Source organism: Chelon labrosus (genome assembly GCF_963514085.1).
Source record: "Chelon labrosus genome assembly, chromosome: 5".
In the NCBI taxonomy this organism is placed as follows: domain Eukaryota; kingdom Metazoa; phylum Chordata; class Actinopteri; order Mugiliformes; family Mugilidae; genus Chelon; species Chelon labrosus.
In genome coordinates this window covers 25,939,497-25,956,282 of record NC_140341.1, presented here as the reverse complement: position 1 = coordinate 25,956,282, position 16,786 = coordinate 25,939,497, and the positions used below count along the sequence as shown (strand labels likewise).

The 16,786-nt window shown below is 41.1% G+C and overlaps 2 protein-coding genes across 2 annotated transcripts in view; both read right to left on the bottom strand.

The window, feature by feature from the left end:
- Positions 1–177, bottom strand: part of dnah7 (dynein, axonemal, heavy chain 7) — a gene marked incomplete at its 5' end in the record, with an annotated part of 66,691 nt that extends 66,514 nt beyond the window's left edge. Inside the window, one exon of the mRNA XM_084545519.1 lies at positions 109–177. Coding sequence (XP_084401645.1) covers positions 109–177 — 69 coding nt within the window. The remainder of the gene's footprint in view (positions 1–108) is intronic.
- Positions 178–947: 770 nt separating this feature from the next.
- Positions 948–16,484, bottom strand: esyt3 (extended synaptotagmin-like protein 3). The gene is made up of 23 exons (XM_084545394.1): positions 15,983–16,484; positions 14,896–14,937; positions 14,415–14,549; positions 13,247–13,323; positions 13,028–13,097; positions 12,866–12,955; positions 12,725–12,780; positions 12,471–12,591; positions 12,077–12,253; positions 10,885–10,967; positions 10,616–10,664; positions 10,335–10,424; positions 8,938–9,000; positions 8,768–8,827; positions 5,737–5,808; positions 5,498–5,584; positions 5,068–5,217; positions 4,523–4,899; positions 4,307–4,405; positions 3,853–3,984; positions 2,928–3,033; positions 2,663–2,712; positions 948–2,020 (listed from the first exon to the last, which is right to left on the bottom strand). The coding sequence occupies exons 1-23, from the start codon at positions 16,331–16,333 to the stop codon at positions 1,981–1,983; spliced, it is 2,577 nt and encodes an 858-aa protein (XP_084401520.1). The 5' UTR covers positions 16,334–16,484; the 3' UTR covers positions 948–1,980.
- Between the last annotated feature and the right edge of the window lie 302 nt (positions 16,485–16,786).

Below are 16,786 nucleotides of genomic sequence, written 5' to 3'. Positions count from 1 at the left end.
AGTTTGTGAGCTTCTGTCGTGACCAGTTAATTAACAGTTAAATGCTGTGGCGTTGAAACTTTATTTTCCAGCTGAGTTGACGATATTAGTTATTGCTTCTAAACTTACCTGTGGCGGACTTGGTGGAAATGGTGCTTGGCTGTCTGTAATATTTCTTTTCTTCTTGGCTAAACTCATATTGGTGTAAAATAGTCATACGTGTAACACAAACGTAGTCCTCAACGAAAACCCCGTTCCGTTGCTAGGGCCGTTGCTAAGGAAGCAACGGTGACCTTGCGCAAACGGCACGATCCTCTTTTTTTTCCCCTTCAAACTTTATTGAAAAAAAAACAAAACATGCGCGCTCAACCACTGGTCATAAGGCCGAACAAAATTATAGATTTAAATGAATGAAGTAGAAGGACATTTGGGACAAAAAACAACAACAACAATAAGAAATATTAATAATAGAATAGAATAGAATAGAATATAAAGTGAAAACATATACACTATTCCTCTTTATACCATGTATCATATAATTTAACAATTTTTTCACTTTTTATAGTTTGTACACCTTAAAGATTTGATGTATTCTTTAAATTCACGTGTAAATCGTATGAAGCAGGGTGTCACTTTGGTTACTCTACTTTTGTGCAGATTACATTTTCCAAACAAAATCAACAAGTTGACAGTAAATTCTATCTGGTCATTGTCATGAACAAATTATGTGATGAAATTATTACATTCAAATTTTACATTACATTTAGTTTTGGATAATATATATTATATATGTTCTCCTGTATATAATTGAATATATACAGTAGTAAAATAAATGTGTTAATGATTCTGATTCATCTTTACAAAAAGTACAATTGTTTTCAGTGTCTAAAAATTTGAAGAGATGTAAGTTTGTTAAATACAAAGTGTGCAAAACCTTAAAGTGCAATTCTTTAATTTTATTGTTAATACAAAATTTAAACGGTAACAACCATGCCCTCCGCGAAACAATACCTACAAAGATGTTGTTCCAGAAAGCTTTTCTTCTAGGAGTTATCTTCATTTTTTCATAGAAAATGTGGGATTGGACCGATAGAACCCATGCTCCCCACTTGAATCAGAGAGGCTTGGCTGTCCATGACCTCTTCTCCTTCCTCTGCCCACTTTTAATAGGTAATGACTACTGGAATTACTGGAGATGCTTTGGCCCAGTCGTCTAACCATTAAAATCTGTCCCTTTTTGAAGTTGCTTAGATCCTTCCATTTGCGCATGTTTCCTGCATCTAACACACTTTGAAGACAAAATGTCAGCTATATCAAACCCACTGACAGGTGTCATAATAACCAGATAATCAGTGTTAGGTGCTTGACTGGTGATTGGTCGTTCATAATGTTATAGCAAGCGGCTTTATCTCACGTTTCTTACTTGGATCACATCTTCCGGCTGTGAATGTGTGTTTCAGCGTGCATTAAAGTGTGCAGCCCTTCCTCACCATGCAAAGCTCTTGCGACAACGAACACACTTTAAAAACTTTATTTCCCCTCATATATTACATAAAAATTGTAAATACAAATATTTACATAAAAATACAAAATGATAACATTGGCTCAGATGAAGGCAAAAACCAGCCAAAAAACCACAGACATTGCTTTGTTTGTCACTCAAGTAAAAAATAGAACAATTTTATGATGGAACTTTTGTCCTTGTGAAAAACAAACGCTTAACAAAAGTTACAAAAGATCACTTGTTTTCTAATGTCAAGTGTGAATAACTGATATAAATGTGTTATCTGGAAAGCATGTTTAAGTGTAGAACATCTGCAGGTCAGACCAGAGCCAAATAAATGCTGTATTCCAAGTAAGAACGTAGGTTGGAATGTCACTGTCATCATCACCATGTGCCTCTCTGACCATAACAAATAGTTATGTCCAGCATCCAAACATCATGCCTCCCTCGTAGCGGTGTTGTTGAAGCGGCCACCAGAAGTGTTATGGTTTCACCTGCTAGACGGATTTCTTCAGCCCAGGCAGTGTGAGTTCGTACCTTCAGGGGAAAGAGGTGTGGAAACATTTGTATGCTTATTATTGTGTTTGTTGTAACTACCAGAGAAAAGAATTAAAATAATTAATATTAAAGTTAGATATGACAGAAGTACTGCGATTCTCACCTATCTATTAAATATTAAGATAAGCCCAGTTGCTTGATTTAAATGAACCCAAACGTCATAAACATGGAAACGGCTTGTTTGGTTCCACTTAGCTGTGACAAAGTTTTTTGTGTAACCTGTGCCAAAACTTCTATAAATCAACAAGTGTGCCAGACTAGTTCTTGGCTGTGTGCAGTCATGTGGTGGATTCCCCAACAGACTACATATAGAAAACAAACCCTCATGATGATAGCAACACTCAAGGAAGCTGTACGAATGAAACAAACGGGGTATGTTGTGTTGCTGGTAAGGCTGTTCTTTCTTTACCATTATGTAAGTTAGTGATGACTGCAAGAAAATGTACACGGTAAACAAAGGAAGTATTCATAATTCAATTCACATTTCAGTTTTGTTCTTACAAACAGTAATACACCAAGCTCAACTTTTTTGTTCGTCTCAGAGCAAAACCCCTAATAATTACTTGGAGCTGCTATGTCACACAAATCATGGAAAATGAGAGAAAAAACTGGGCCCCATACCATTCTGTGATGCCTTTGACTAGATCCAGCTGTGAAAGGTCTAAGATGACCTGTGGACAGAAGCAAAACAATTCAGTTGAGTATCCAGACTGAGCTGCAAACAACAAAAGAGGACACCCAAAGCAGTTGACATTTTGACTCAGCAACACATGTATGACCTGTATGACAGGATTTACAACACTAAATCATAATGAAATATAGCAAATAGCCTTTTAAACAGATGTGTCAAGAATGTACATGGTTTACCATAAATAGCATTGCCTACCATGCCAATGTCTTTCCTCTGGCGCATGTGGAACATCTTGTCATTTTTCACTGACACATCTAACTTGCGAGTTTGTGCTTCCGCAAGTGTCACGTCAAACTCAAATCTGTGATGAGAGTGCGTAAGAAGAAAGATGAAACAAAAAGTCAGAGTGTGACAAAGGCCCTGTTCAGACCTTGCATTAACATCCGCCCTGGACGATCCAGTCGCAAGTGGCCAGCTTTAAGAACGTGTGTTCACACCTGGCATTAAAATGCATCTCCAAATGCGTCTCACCTCTTCAGATCTGATCTCAGTTCTGCGCTCTGTATGCAGGTAAACACGGACATTGTTTGGGGCGCAAGAGAACAGCGACTGCCTCTAATGAATCACTACTGCTGTTTCAGAACCAGGAACACTGTTGTTTTTTGTGAGTGCATCAGGACTTAGACACACATTAATAGATCTCACCCTGAAGTTCGTTTGTCCAAAACTCATATTATAACTCCAACAATAGTAGCTTCAGTAATTGGTAAATGGCAACTGGCATAAGTAATCATTTATAATAGTGGTTGTGTGTTTTTTTTTCTCTGAATTAATGAGATAAAACTCCACTGAAGCAGGAGCACCCGGCTGAGTCGGAGGTCTTTAATGTGACCCAGTACGTATTGTGTTCACACTAACAATGGACTGGGGACAAATGTAACCCAGACCACCTCCAAATGTGGCCGAAGATCAGAGCTCTTTAATGCATCCTCAACGTATGCTGGGTGTGTTCACACCTGTACTTTATGCTGGTCACATTTTCATAGTCTTTAGATTCTGTATATTGAAAGCCAAGATGCTGAGACACTTGGGCCTCGACCTCACATTTACATTCGTCCTGGTGACTCTGATCACATTTTCAATGCTAATATGAGTTGTGGGATAATTCCATTAAGCTTACTTCTCGTTAAAGACAGGGTCGACCGTCCTCTTCTTGGTGTGTGTCTTCTTGCGGTGTCTCCAGGTTTGGTCGGGGAGCAAATACAGACGGACATAAGAGTCTGTCCCATTCTCACTGCAGGGGAATAAGTTGCTGTGGGGAACAAATGTCGTATGATAGGTTCTCAAATCAACAGCATCGCAATAGGAACCAATTTATGACATTGTCTTAACCGTGAAAAAAAGAAGGCACATACTGTATAGGCAGGAGCTAAGTGCCATATATATTATAGACTATTTCAAAATCTGAACCTAAAGATTGATTGTTTTCTCGACGCTCCCTCTCTTCATTCACTTTCTAGTTCACTTTCTAGGCCACCCTTGTGCTCTCTCACTCTTCCTCCTTGAGCTGCGGAAGACGTGTGAGTATTGCTGATGCTGGAAAATTGAAGAGAGGGTAAATGTTTGTGACGTACCTGCAGGAATTAACCAGGACGATGAGTTTGTTCCTCAGGCTAGCATAGCGTACAGTCAGGCTAATCATTCCAAATGAACCTTGATACTTCCTAATAGCCCTATAGAGACACAAATTTCAAATGTAATTTTTTCTACTTGGAAAAGTTAGATGTCAGCAATAAAAGTGAAGGGGAAAAAAGCATGTGGGCACACACAGAGCAAAGCCATAGACTCACTCTGGATAAGAGGCTCCCTCTGTGAGGTCAAAACGAGATGAAGCGATGGAGTTCTCTGACAGCAGACTGTGAGAGTCGAACCGACGCATGTTTGATACGGAAGAAGAGGACTTCCCAGTTTCAGAAGCCAGGAAGGAGCCACGACGGCGAGCTAAATAATCCTCATTTGAGCCGTTCTGCGTAAAGGCCGCTTGGCTCGGGGAAGAGGCTTTGAAAGCAGGAACATCGTTGGAAGAAACTGCTGGAGAGGATGATGCAGCGGCAGAGGGAGTGGAGACAGAGGTGTTTCCTCCTTGGTTGGTCTGCGGTATTTGTTGTTTGGTTTGTGAGGGAGGAGTGGGGACGATCTTGGGTGGTCGCTCTTCCGCAGCAAGAATCTGCGGAATTAAGGACATGGCTAATGTCAGGATGGTCAATTTATCTAGGCATTTTGGCTGGATAACATAAAGTCAAGTCTACCAGCTGGAAATAGTAGGTAAGTGGAAACCCAAGAGATTTTTAGCTTTGAACAGGAATTGAAGAAAGAAGGCCGTGTGTATATTCACCCTGAGAGTAGCCTTCAGTTTGATCTGGCTGTTTGCTCCAGAGCGCTCCAGCGAGAAGCGCTGGTCAAGAGTCATGTCAGAGATTCTGAGGAGGCGATCCAGGGGCAAGTTGAGAACACCAAGCACAGCCTTCTTTTCAGGCTCTTTGACCTGGACACATGACACAACAGGACAGTGAAAACGGTCAATAAATTAACTTCTTGGGGAGATCATTTAAACTGAAAGATGTCAATAAGGCAACTGAAGTGTGCATCCAAAAGAGATCATTTAGATTGGAAACCTTCATTGTGTATGTTTTGGGGCCTGAGCAGTTAATAGTGGCAATTGGTTGATTTCAAGCCAAAACTAAATAAATGTGGGAATGAACAATGAACAATGTTTTGGTATTAGCAGTGATAATTGATAATTGTAAACTATAACCTGAAATTACCTGAAGAGTGAGCTGCTGTCTTTTGACATCATGCACAAAGAAGATGAAACCCTGCTCCCACACTGGATCTTTAGACGCATAGGCAACCTGTGGAAAGAGAACACGGTGCCAGGTAACTACTAGGGCTGAACGCTTTCACTGCAAAGAAGCAAGAGAATTTTACTTCTACGCCGCAGATTTTTGAAAAGGACATCTGACAGGCAAAATTGTGTTTCAGTGTAGTAAAGCAGGAGCAATACCTTGCTTTTCTTAACGTCCTGATCAATGGCTAATTCCACAAGGGAGTTGGGACCGGTGGTTCTCTTTGTGAGCTGTAAACAAATCAGTAAGAACATTTTTATCAGTGTCGGGTGTGTTGTATTAGCACTGCTACATGTCCATGCTTCTGTCAGTTACTGTCAACACTTACAGGTGCACACAATTTGCAACATTTACAGTAATACTAGTAGTACTAGTAGTAGCAGTAGTAGTAGTAGTATGTAACTGTAACCAGACGTGCAGCCCAGGACATTACGATGACTTTACAAACCTAACTACTACATTTTCAATGACAGCGTGAGACCTTCCTAAGAGGCACAGCTAAGCACATTCAATGCCATTACATGTTGCGTGACTCTTTAAAGCAGTCAAGTATAACAAATTAAAAGAAGTTATCTCTCTGAAAAATAAAAGAAGAGGTAAACGAATGAGCAAGTGGAAAAGAAAGCAAGACGGTGATGAGTGCAGCAGATAATAGTGATTAATAATAATACTAAATAGCTAACTCAATGCTGCTTGTCTGGCCTTGACTACGGGGGAGGGACATTTGAGTCTCTCCCCCACATCTGACTCTCCCATCACAGCTCTGTCCAGCTCTGTTGTTAGTAACCAAGCCTCGTGTGTGTGTGCCTCCAGTTGGCTTTGCTAGGAATCTGGAAGAACACAAATAAGCAAGTAGTTTAAGTATTAACACTTAATAACCAGTCACCTCATTTACTGTTACAAGATACACTTGCTGTTGGCTATTTCTAGAGTTTTACCTGTCATTTTATATGTTATAGACTGGGGTCCCGGTAGGCTCTAGATCTGTCTACCTAATCATTCATAACTCACCAAGCACTCATCTTTGCTTGTTTTCCATATAACGCAATTCTTCCACTGAAACAATGTGTAACTAATACAGAAGGCAACAAACTACTGTTGAGAGTTTGTCTGTTGCATTCCAGGTTGGGAAGGTTCTGCATTTCACTCTCTAATGCGCTGCAGACACGCCATCTGGGACACATACAAAATAGATCTTTACGCCAGGGCAGAATGGGAATGCTACTGATGGCTACACTTTATTTTTAACCTTCCAGGTAAATAAATACACACATGTAAATGTAGGAAATGAATTGTTTTCCTTGTTGTTTGCCACTGTAATTCCACATAATGGCCACCAGAGGGCAATCAGAGGCAATGTTCAGTTTATGACACCTTGTACTGAACTTGGTTAACAGGTCTGTGCAGGGACGGACTGGGACCAAAAAAAGGCCCTGGACTTTTTCCCCCAAATAGGCCCACCCACCGACCGGGGTGCGCCAAGAGAATTCTAGTATATGGTTTTAAAATAATTAAAAACCCACACATACAGTTGTTTTCAGTGTTTATTTAAGAACTGTTTGAATGTATTGAGGACAGTATCAAGTATCAATGATCATTCGTTTTCAAAATTTTCAAATTAAAATCCCTCACACATTCTTTATTCTCTTCAAAAAAATAAAAGTTATAAAAAAAAATAACAATGACACTGATTAATCTTTCTGAATGTTGGATAATCAAGTTAGCTAGTGCTGGGGGAGTAGCAGTTTCTTCAAAAGATCACTGTTTTCTGCCTGCCATTTCCCGAGCGGTAGGCTAGAGTGGAAAACCAAAGTCAATCCCAAACTCTGGGGAAATATTAGTGTCTTCTTTGTTGTCCTTTTGACAGATTACAGGCCTACCGGTGTGATTGATTGACAAATGTTCGCTACAGCGCCATCTGCTGGTAGGCCGTTGTGTTACACTGCTATTACACTGACAGGGCCAGTCGACCGAAAAAAAAAAAAATCGGCCGTGAACTGGACGGCCGTTCTGGAGTTTGACAGAACGCACAGATTACCAGTCCGTCGCTGGGTCTGTGGATTACATTAAATGACAGTTTGCCAGATGGATGGGAGTTCCTGCAAAGAAACTAGTGAGATCCTGGAACTTGACTGTATTTGTTGTTATGGCAACCTTAGAAATATGAGCCTATACTTGCTTTCCACACATCACAAGATCTCATGTTTTTATTTCCTCAACAAAGCTCTCACTGCAGTAATGTTTAGCTAGCAAACAACTCTCGTGTCCACTATTCTTTATGCTGGGAACGCCAAACCTGAAACAGCCGCAGGTTAAGGAGGAAATCTAGCACCATGAATCCCAGCTGGTAATAACACACCCACAGAGAATGAAAGGCATGCACCGGACAAACGGGAAATACCGGTTATGCCCAGGGTAAAGAACACCTGGAACACCAACAGAAAGCAAGAGATCCGACTGAGCCCTTTGCCTGAGATCAAGATACACTGTCAGTGGTGAAAATGAAAGGGAATCTGCAACATATTTGCTCTGCTCTGCAAATCCAAATGCAGTTGAATGCCTACATTCCTGTAATGTGAGGAAGAGAGATTTTCTAAGTAAAGTTTTTCTGAAGTAAAATATACGGCACATGTATAGTTTTTTCTTTTTCTTAGTCAGGGGCAGAAATAGTTTTGGGCCCCCATTGGACTCCTGTTTCTGATAATTTGCCGAAGTCAGTTTTGACAGAAGGTGATAATGCAGGATCTTCTTCAGTCATATAATTGCTGTCAAAGTTTAAATCCATTCTCCTCCGCTGCTGTCAGATGTCATTTCAGGTCACATGCTGTGACCTTACTCCACCCTGTCCACATCCAGTCTTTTCATCCAGAGCCAGAGCATTCTTCTTGTCTCATCATCACCACCAGTGTCTATACCCTGGGAGGGTTTCCTACACTCAGCACAGTACTTTCCTTCTCAAATCTTGATCACCTCATCTAATCATCAACACTTCCTCATATTTTATACCCTGCCCATTATTGAATAAAATCTTTGCGGTTCACTGAGAAGGAAGTCTATCCTGACTGGAATATTAACATTCCTGTGAAGGTTTGTTGCCCTCTTAAAACACAGAGGGAAGGCCGCTGACAGCCATAAAAGTCATAAAAGCCTGACGCAAGAATAAGAAAAGTTGAAAAGCTCTTGTCTCACCCGCGCTCCCTTTGTGTGCTTCCCATGTTTCTGATGCTCTGCGATCTCACTGTGGTCTTTCTGGAGACAAGGACAAGAATACAGCTCAGTGCATCTGCATCATCTGCTCGCAGCAGCAACAACAATAACAACAACAACAACAACAGCGGTCCGTTTTAGAAGCCACTTACTGGGAGGTTTGAGGCGTTGTCCAGGTACACCGCAAGCATAGCGCAAGCAAGGCCACCGGTTGACTGGAACAGAGCAAGAAGGCGATACATGATTTACACACAGACTTGTCAAGTAGCAACAAACAACTGTGACTCAAAGTTCACAGCAAATGCCAAGAGATTGGCAAGTTGACTAAATCATGCTCTCACATGTTCCTAAGATGATCTAGTTGTTGGCAAGTTGTATTTCTGACTTTGGTGTGTTTGTGTGTTTTTAAGTCGGAATGTGGAAACTACATATAAGATAAGTTATGTTTAGTTTTAACAGCAAAGGAAACAGACCAGCCATTACATATGATCTCAGCTGTATTGGAGGAGTTGGCATGATGTTAGGTGATTGTGAGAGACAGACAGGCAGCCTGCATGTGACAAAACTCTAACACTTGTCAGGTTTGGAAGTCTATAGTATAACTGGCCGTTTTTGACTACTTTTGGTTTTACCTTTATATTTCATCTTAAAAGCCTTGTTTGGTGTCATTCTTTTCAGTGCAATCTCACGTGTGGCAGTTTGTTTTTCATTTTTACATACTGTATTAACACACTGGACCTAAAATCATGCTAAAAACATAAAATCCGAGCAAGAAAAACTTATTTTTTCACTGTGAAAACCACAAACATGTTTAACGAACCATTTTTATAACTTAGAATGCAAATCTAAACTGTAAATTTCAAAAGCTTATGTACAAATTTAGCAAACAACAAAGTTATTGCTTTAACTAGTTACATTAAAATGTAGGAACTGCATCAGGCATTTTTTGTACAACTATTTACAACCACTGACAAAACTATCAGGTGTCGCAATTAGTAAAGTCTGACGGTCACAAATCTCTCAAATCTCAAAACTCACTTCTCTCTTTCACCGTCGTCACTCCATAGATTGTATATAGCACCACTCCCACAACAGTCCCTCTTCCTTAGCAACTACTGCCATATAATTTTCTGATTGGTTGATGTGATGCATTTTTCCACCAACAGGAAAGAGGGTGTCATGTTTTGTTTTTGTTTTTTTTTTTGTTTTGAGCATCTGAAGCCAGCTAGCGCTCTCCACTTGCTAGCATTTCCCTTTTCACTGTTTCTCCCTGCACTAAACGCGCACCAAACAAACGTGACAATATTCTGGAAAAGGCATGGCGTAAATTATTTATAATAACTCGTCCGTCGACTGCAGAAGGTTACGGTTACTCATATCCACCAAATTTCTGTGTGTATGAAATCAACAATTTAGGAAGTCTTTCTGAATGTGTGTTCTGACTCTGAAGACGTTCACATGAATCTTTCCCAGTCGGGAACTTGTTTGAATGAACACACATACACACAGGAAAAATCCTCACAATAGAGAAGAAAAGTGGCTACCGTACCTCCTTCAGCAGACTGATGTCAGTCTGTAGGGAAAACCACTGGAGCTTGAGGCGGACTTCACCGTGATTAACGTCCTCCAGGGGGAACCACTACGAGAGCAGGAGAGTCATTTAGGACATTCATTAAAAAGGTTTAATCTAAACAGAAAATGCTAACAGATTTATATCTAATAAGGAATACCCTAGACTGCCAGCCTTCATGTGATTCCAGTGGCACAGCATTGGTATTATTATGTCTACTAATCACTTTATTCAGTGGAATATTTTAAAAACAAGCTCACCTGATCCATTAATTTCTCATTCTTGACTACTCCAAAATCCAGGTTATATCTAAAGCAGAAATTCAGATAACATAACAATTGTATTACTACACATTTACTATTAAATGCATGATGATGGAATATGCATAGTGTATTAATAAATGTAAAATGTGTCAAATAATGAGAAATAAAACAGAGTTCAAAGATGACTTGTTAAGCCTAGGGAACACAACACATGTATGTGACTCTAACGGTACTAGCTAGACGTGTTTCTACTGTTCGTGTCTTACCTTCCTAGGAAGTCATCTTTATCTGTGTCCTCATCATATACCTCCAGCTCCAGCTCTTGCCCCGGGGCCTCGTGGATCACAAACTGCACAGAGAGCGAGAATAAGTGGCCAGTTACTGCAAAGATACAGTTTAGCAAACCGAACACCTGAAAGAGCAGTCAGTAACGTCGCTATTCAAACAATGAGTGGCTGACAGTGATTTGAGTAGCTCCTCAATGCAATCTGCGACACAAAGTCTTTAGATTGGCCTTTTACTAACAAAGAAATGTGTGACAGAGTTTTAGCATAACGCAACTGGCATGGTATTGCAGGGAAAGAAAAACATGCTTGAGCTGTTTTCACACGTACACTGCAGCCCTGAACTTTTTATGAGCATCACAAGTAAAAAAAAATTTTACACCAGATTTTATACCAAGCTAAAAGTTATGTACAGTGGTTTCTTTGAGTGACAGGTGGGAGGCATCACAGGTCGCTAGCTGTCTGTCTGTCACCTCCAGCTCTAAAGCTCTCAAATTCCACCTCTTTGGCCTTTTTTGAATTAGCTGGGATTTAGGCACAGTGAGGCACTGGTGACAGCTAGAGCAACTACACTGAGCTTCAAAACCGCTCTCCGTTAATCTTATGACTGACGCCACGGAGAGTTTGTCCATCTGTATACACTCGTCCAGTAATAAAGTATTTTACTGAAGTTTCAGAAAAACTTTAATCTCAAATAGAGTTTGGAAGGAGTAATGTGACACAAACAGATATAAATGAAAGTCACTACAAGTCCAAAGTGAACAGTTTCAGGGCACGGCTGGAGTGCCTGACAGCTTCCTGGATGTTATTTCTAAGAAGCTTCTCCATGTACACACCAAAGAAAGGCCACGCCTGTTTTTACACATGCACTGCAGCCCTGAACTATTCCTAGATTAGACTCAGAGGAATGTGAGAACGCAAATGTCTGAATTAGATGGAACAGGCAATAAACTGAATTTATCCTATATTGCACAGAATCGGTGTAATGACCAACTGAGACAATGTGAGAAGAAAGCAGGTAAATGTCTGCAGAATTTATAGCCAACCACTGTGGATGCTACATGTGTGAAAACAGCTTTGCTAAGGCTCAACTAAAAGAATTAAGACTCCAATAAAAGACTCCTATTACCTGAGTCAAAGTATGTACAACTACTGTATGTTTTTGTTACTCTACCTCGAACACTTCGTTCCATTTTGGGTGCAAATTCTCTTTGATGGTCTTGCTTTTGAAGTTGCAGTTGCCGACACGGAGTGTCGCATAGGGGTCCGATTTGCCTTTCACTAAACCCATCATGTACGTATCCTTAGCCACCAGGTCCCTGGCCTCCAGCAAATTGACCCTCACCACACCCTAGAGGGCAAAGGAGGCACTTAACAATACAGTCTCACAGTGTGCAACTTTTTGTTAAAACAATAAATAAATAAAGATACATACTATTTATAACTTCATTAAAATAGTATTAAACTGAATGAGGAAGCCCAACAGTAGTACATTTGAATAAAAAGGTGCAGGTGGTAAGATGAAGATGAATGTGTAGACTGGAAATGTTGCAGTCTAGTTTACATACACGAGGAAGCGGGAACCTCATCTGATCCACTTTGACCTGGTCTATGAGGGGGATACACATGCGGTTGGGTAACACCATGAGAGAGGCGATGATGTCCATGATGGTTCCCTCAGACAGTGAACTGGAAGGGGACACATGAGATGAAAGAGGACCGCAACCAGACAACTTAACACGGAAAGACTGGTGTCACCACAAAGACTGTGTTCAGGCACTGCAGGGTTTGAGAGTGTGAGGGATATGCTGTAGAAACTGACCTAAAACCAGGGCTGTCCAAAAGATTGGTGGCGCCAGTCCAGTTGATTTCTAGTGTCTGTGGAAAAAGAGATTTTAAGTTTTAAACAGGAGCAGTCCACACTTTTCACAATAAGATACTGAAGACATATTTGAGCACTCACAGGGCGGCGGATGAAAAACAGGGTGACTCCTCCCACCAGCGGTGCTTGACCAATAAGAGGCTCTAAAATGACTCTCAACGTCCCCTGGAACTGCAAGATTGAAGATTGAGCAGTAAGCACGGATTCATGAAGAGGACACATCAAAATGAGAAAAACGCTCACCTTAAGCCCTTTGACCCCAGCTGTGATTGCTGGATTGACTTCGGCGTCGATGTCCACATCACTGTTGTAACTGCAAGGTAAACAGCGCCGGTTAGACGCACAGCACATTACATCATCCACAAGCCACTAGATACTCGACCAGAATTTAAAGTTAACACATCTAACGCCTACTGACAAATCGAAAGCAGCACTGAAGTGAGAGAAATTTGTGTGACCAACCATATGTTCAAGTCCAGAATCACCTCCTTGTGATCCACTTCATGAGTCAATGCTCTCATTCCAGTGATCCTGAGAGGCTGAAATTAGACATTTGAAGGAACTTGTCAGCCGTCCTGTAGTGACACTATATGCACTCACTTCATCAGATACAAGCGGGATAGCATCGTATCTAACTGTAGTCAAATCACACTGCTATGCTTTGTGTTATAAAAACCACTTCTATTTGCACTTCTGGTTAGATGCCAAACTGCATTTCGTTGTGTATGTACCTGTGATCAGTGGTGTGCAATGGCCACAAAATGACCAACTTCACAGCTGACTTAAACATGTTTATTACCTGGTACTAAAAACAGTTTTTATGTAAGTACGACTCTGTTAACACTCCATTTGGATTTTATTGTATTTCAACTAAAAAAAAACCTCTGCACGCAATTGGATAGTCCTATGTAATATGTGTCATTAAGTGATTAAGGCTTTCTTTACAAATGCCTTAATCGCCGTTAACTGTTTGTCCTTTAAAGTTATTTTGTCACCAATGTCTTTGACAACAGAGGCAGCCATTTAGCTGTAAACAAAGTCCACGGCACTCAGATGAAGAGCATGACTATGTCACAGTTACTGTTCTATCAATAAGCCCTTAAAGCACGCCTAAACAATTTCATTGGGCTGGCAGGTCTTTGTCAGACCATAATCAGTTTCAAAGCATAGAGTTCCAGACTGACTTTCTGAAAATCTGTAGGCAGGGAAGTTGATGTGTCTTCCAGACTAGTTCAATTTAGCATATGTTCATGACAATTGCATTCACAAGACTGAATTTTTTATGACTTAACTGTTGTCAACCTAGAGGTTATGGATAATGCTTGCTTTAAATGACGAATCGAGGCAATCACAGGTCTCCAGCTGTCTGTCTGTCACCTCCAGCTCCAGTCAAACTCCACCTCTTTGGCCTTTTTTGAATGAATGAGGTGTTGTATGGCACTGGCAAGATGGTGAAAGCCAGAGCAACTACGCTGGGCTTCAAAACCACTCTCCTTGAATGTTATGGGTGATCTTTATCTTTATACACAGCCAAAGTTCAAACTGAATTTTCATGAGGACTTTTAATCACAAATAAAGAAACAACTTTCAAAGGATTAACGTGGTACAATGAGATAGAAATGAAACTCACTACATGTCCAAAGTGAACCTTGGTGAAAGTGAACAGTTTGAGGGCACCACTGGAGTGCCTGACGACTTCCTGGATGTTATTCCTAAGTAGTTTCTCCATGTACATCCCAAAGAAAGGCCACGCCTGCTCCAGCACCTATACGCATGACAAAACACAGCCAGAGGAAAACGCCTTGATTCAACACCTTGATCAAACAGCGAATGCAGTTTCCCTAAACGCCACAGATGTATGAAACTCTTTGTATTGCATTTTTTCTTTTCTTGTGGTAATGACCTAACACAGCTTGCAGCACGCAGGCTGCGTACTTCAGCCAATTTATCATTTGGTGGCTTTAATACTTTGTCCACATGCTCTGCATTATAAATCTATGCATTTCATTCAAATGTAAACCATGTCAACTTTGCAGACTGAGATCTGTCCACCCCTCCAAAAAAACACAAATCCATAAAGGAGTATTATAACTTTTAATTTCATACATTACCTTATTAACCCAATGGACTTTCTCAACTTCAGTAAATTGCACCTTTGGAAAAAAAAAAAATTAAGTTAGAAGTGGGTCTGTAGTCCCAAGCTTTATAAGTATTGTCCACACAGCACAGTGGCATGCACGTAGTTTGTGATGGTGTTCTTAATTCTTAAATCCTTCATGCAAATTAGGAGTAAAATTACTGGACACAAAATCAGTTAAATTATCCGCAAATATTACCCATTCCTGGAATTGACGTTATTCCTTATTAAAAAGAAGAATTGACACAAAACAGACACTGTAGTATTTGTCCGAGGGCTTACCAAAGCTTCTTTGCGGCATCAAAACTGTGGACTGTAACAGAAGTTGGGGATCACGTTCTAAAGAACACCATCTGATGGGTCCACACAACACATACACTAAAGCATCATGCCTGCAAGACGCTGAAGAGGGAAAACTCACCCAAAACATAAAGATGGGGTGAAATAAGATCCACTTATACAGCGGCATTACACTGGTTGGTTATCAGAAATTTAATTGGGACCTTGCATGTTTTAAAACCTGTGCTTTTGCCTTTAACCTACAAAGTATGCCATCATCGTCATCTCTTTCTTTATCTCTTGCAGACACAAAGAAAAAGAAATGAAGACACAAGCAGCCTGTTCCAGTAAAATCTATCTCGCACATCAGTTGCACATATTACATTCCTCTGCCATTAGAAGAACTCCTCTTATTGTCTCTCCCTTCTTAGATCTCATGAGTCACTGCTGTGAACGGGTGTGGTGTAATCAAATGTGGAGAGGCGAAACCTCCTGCAGAATAACAGCACATTTGGTTGACTCAACCCATCTCTGAGTGCAGGAGGATTAAGGCCGAGTCTGGCCTGTCATGCAAATAGTGACATGCTGTCATGGCAATAGAGTGACGAGATATCCAACAACTTTGCTGCAAGCTCGAGAGATGTGTAGTTTGAAGATATACCAATGAAGATATCAGAAGATATACATCTGACATTCATGCTTGGCCCTGTAATGTGTCAGGCAGTCCACACAGACTAGTAAAGAGGCTCAGATTCAGTCTCTGGTTGTGCCACCATACATACCCAGGATGCCATCTGTAAGGCACTTTTCAGCTCCGTGTCGATCACGCGCTTTTCGTTATCCACGAAGTCGATGGCCGATCCGATCCGCGCGTCTTTCCACTGGCGATTTTTCTTCCACCAAGTGAATAGCAGCATACACAGGAGCACCCAGCTGATACTCAAGCCCAGGTATCCCGTCAGATACACGGGGTAGAAGAAGGCCATGGCTCGCCCGGTGTAAATCAAGAACTCCATCAATAAGCGATTGACAGCCGAGGGGCTCAGCTTCTCGGCGCTGCTGTTCGGCAGGCTCTCCCCGCGTCCGTCTCCCGGTTCCGGGCCGCCCGGACCCATCTGTCTGACGGATGCCATCGGGTCGGACTCTGACTGAGAACCCAGTTTCAAAGGTCCAGTTGAACAGTTAACCCTCAGTGCCTGAACAGATTTATGGATAGCTTAAGTCTTCTTTTCTGAAAGGAAACAGCGACAGGCGCCTAACCACCTCCCTAAACATACAATGGGCGCAGTGGTAAAACCCTCACGGTCCCAAAACTTCCGTGTTTGAAACTTCCGAAAGCCAGGTAGGCATACCTGCGCCCGTGGGTGGGGAGTGTTCTCAGCAAAGCACGAATTCCATCCTAAAAATAAACGCGAAAAACAAAACGACATGGGGCTGCAATACATGTGTTGCTTTTGCAGTTTGTTATATCCAGATGGTGTAAGCTGTATTTATTTTATTTTATTTCATGCCGTGATTTGATGTAGTGAACACCTCGAGCTTCTTGCGTGGTTAAAATTTGAGATAAAATAGTCCGCGGTACATAT

Coding starts and splice junctions, on each gene's coding strand:
- esyt3 (XM_084545394.1), bottom strand. CDS start 16,333: ATGGCATCCGTCAGACAGATGGGTCCGGGCGGCCCGGAACCGGGAGAC. Junction 13,324..14,414: donor AGGTTCACTTTGGACATGTA/GTGAGTTTCATT, acceptor GTCTAATTTCAG/CCTCTCAGGATCACTGGAAT. Junction 10,425..10,615: donor ATGAGAAATTAATGGATCAG/GTGAGCTTGTTT, acceptor CTGCTCTCGTAG/TGGTTCCCCCTGGAGGACGT.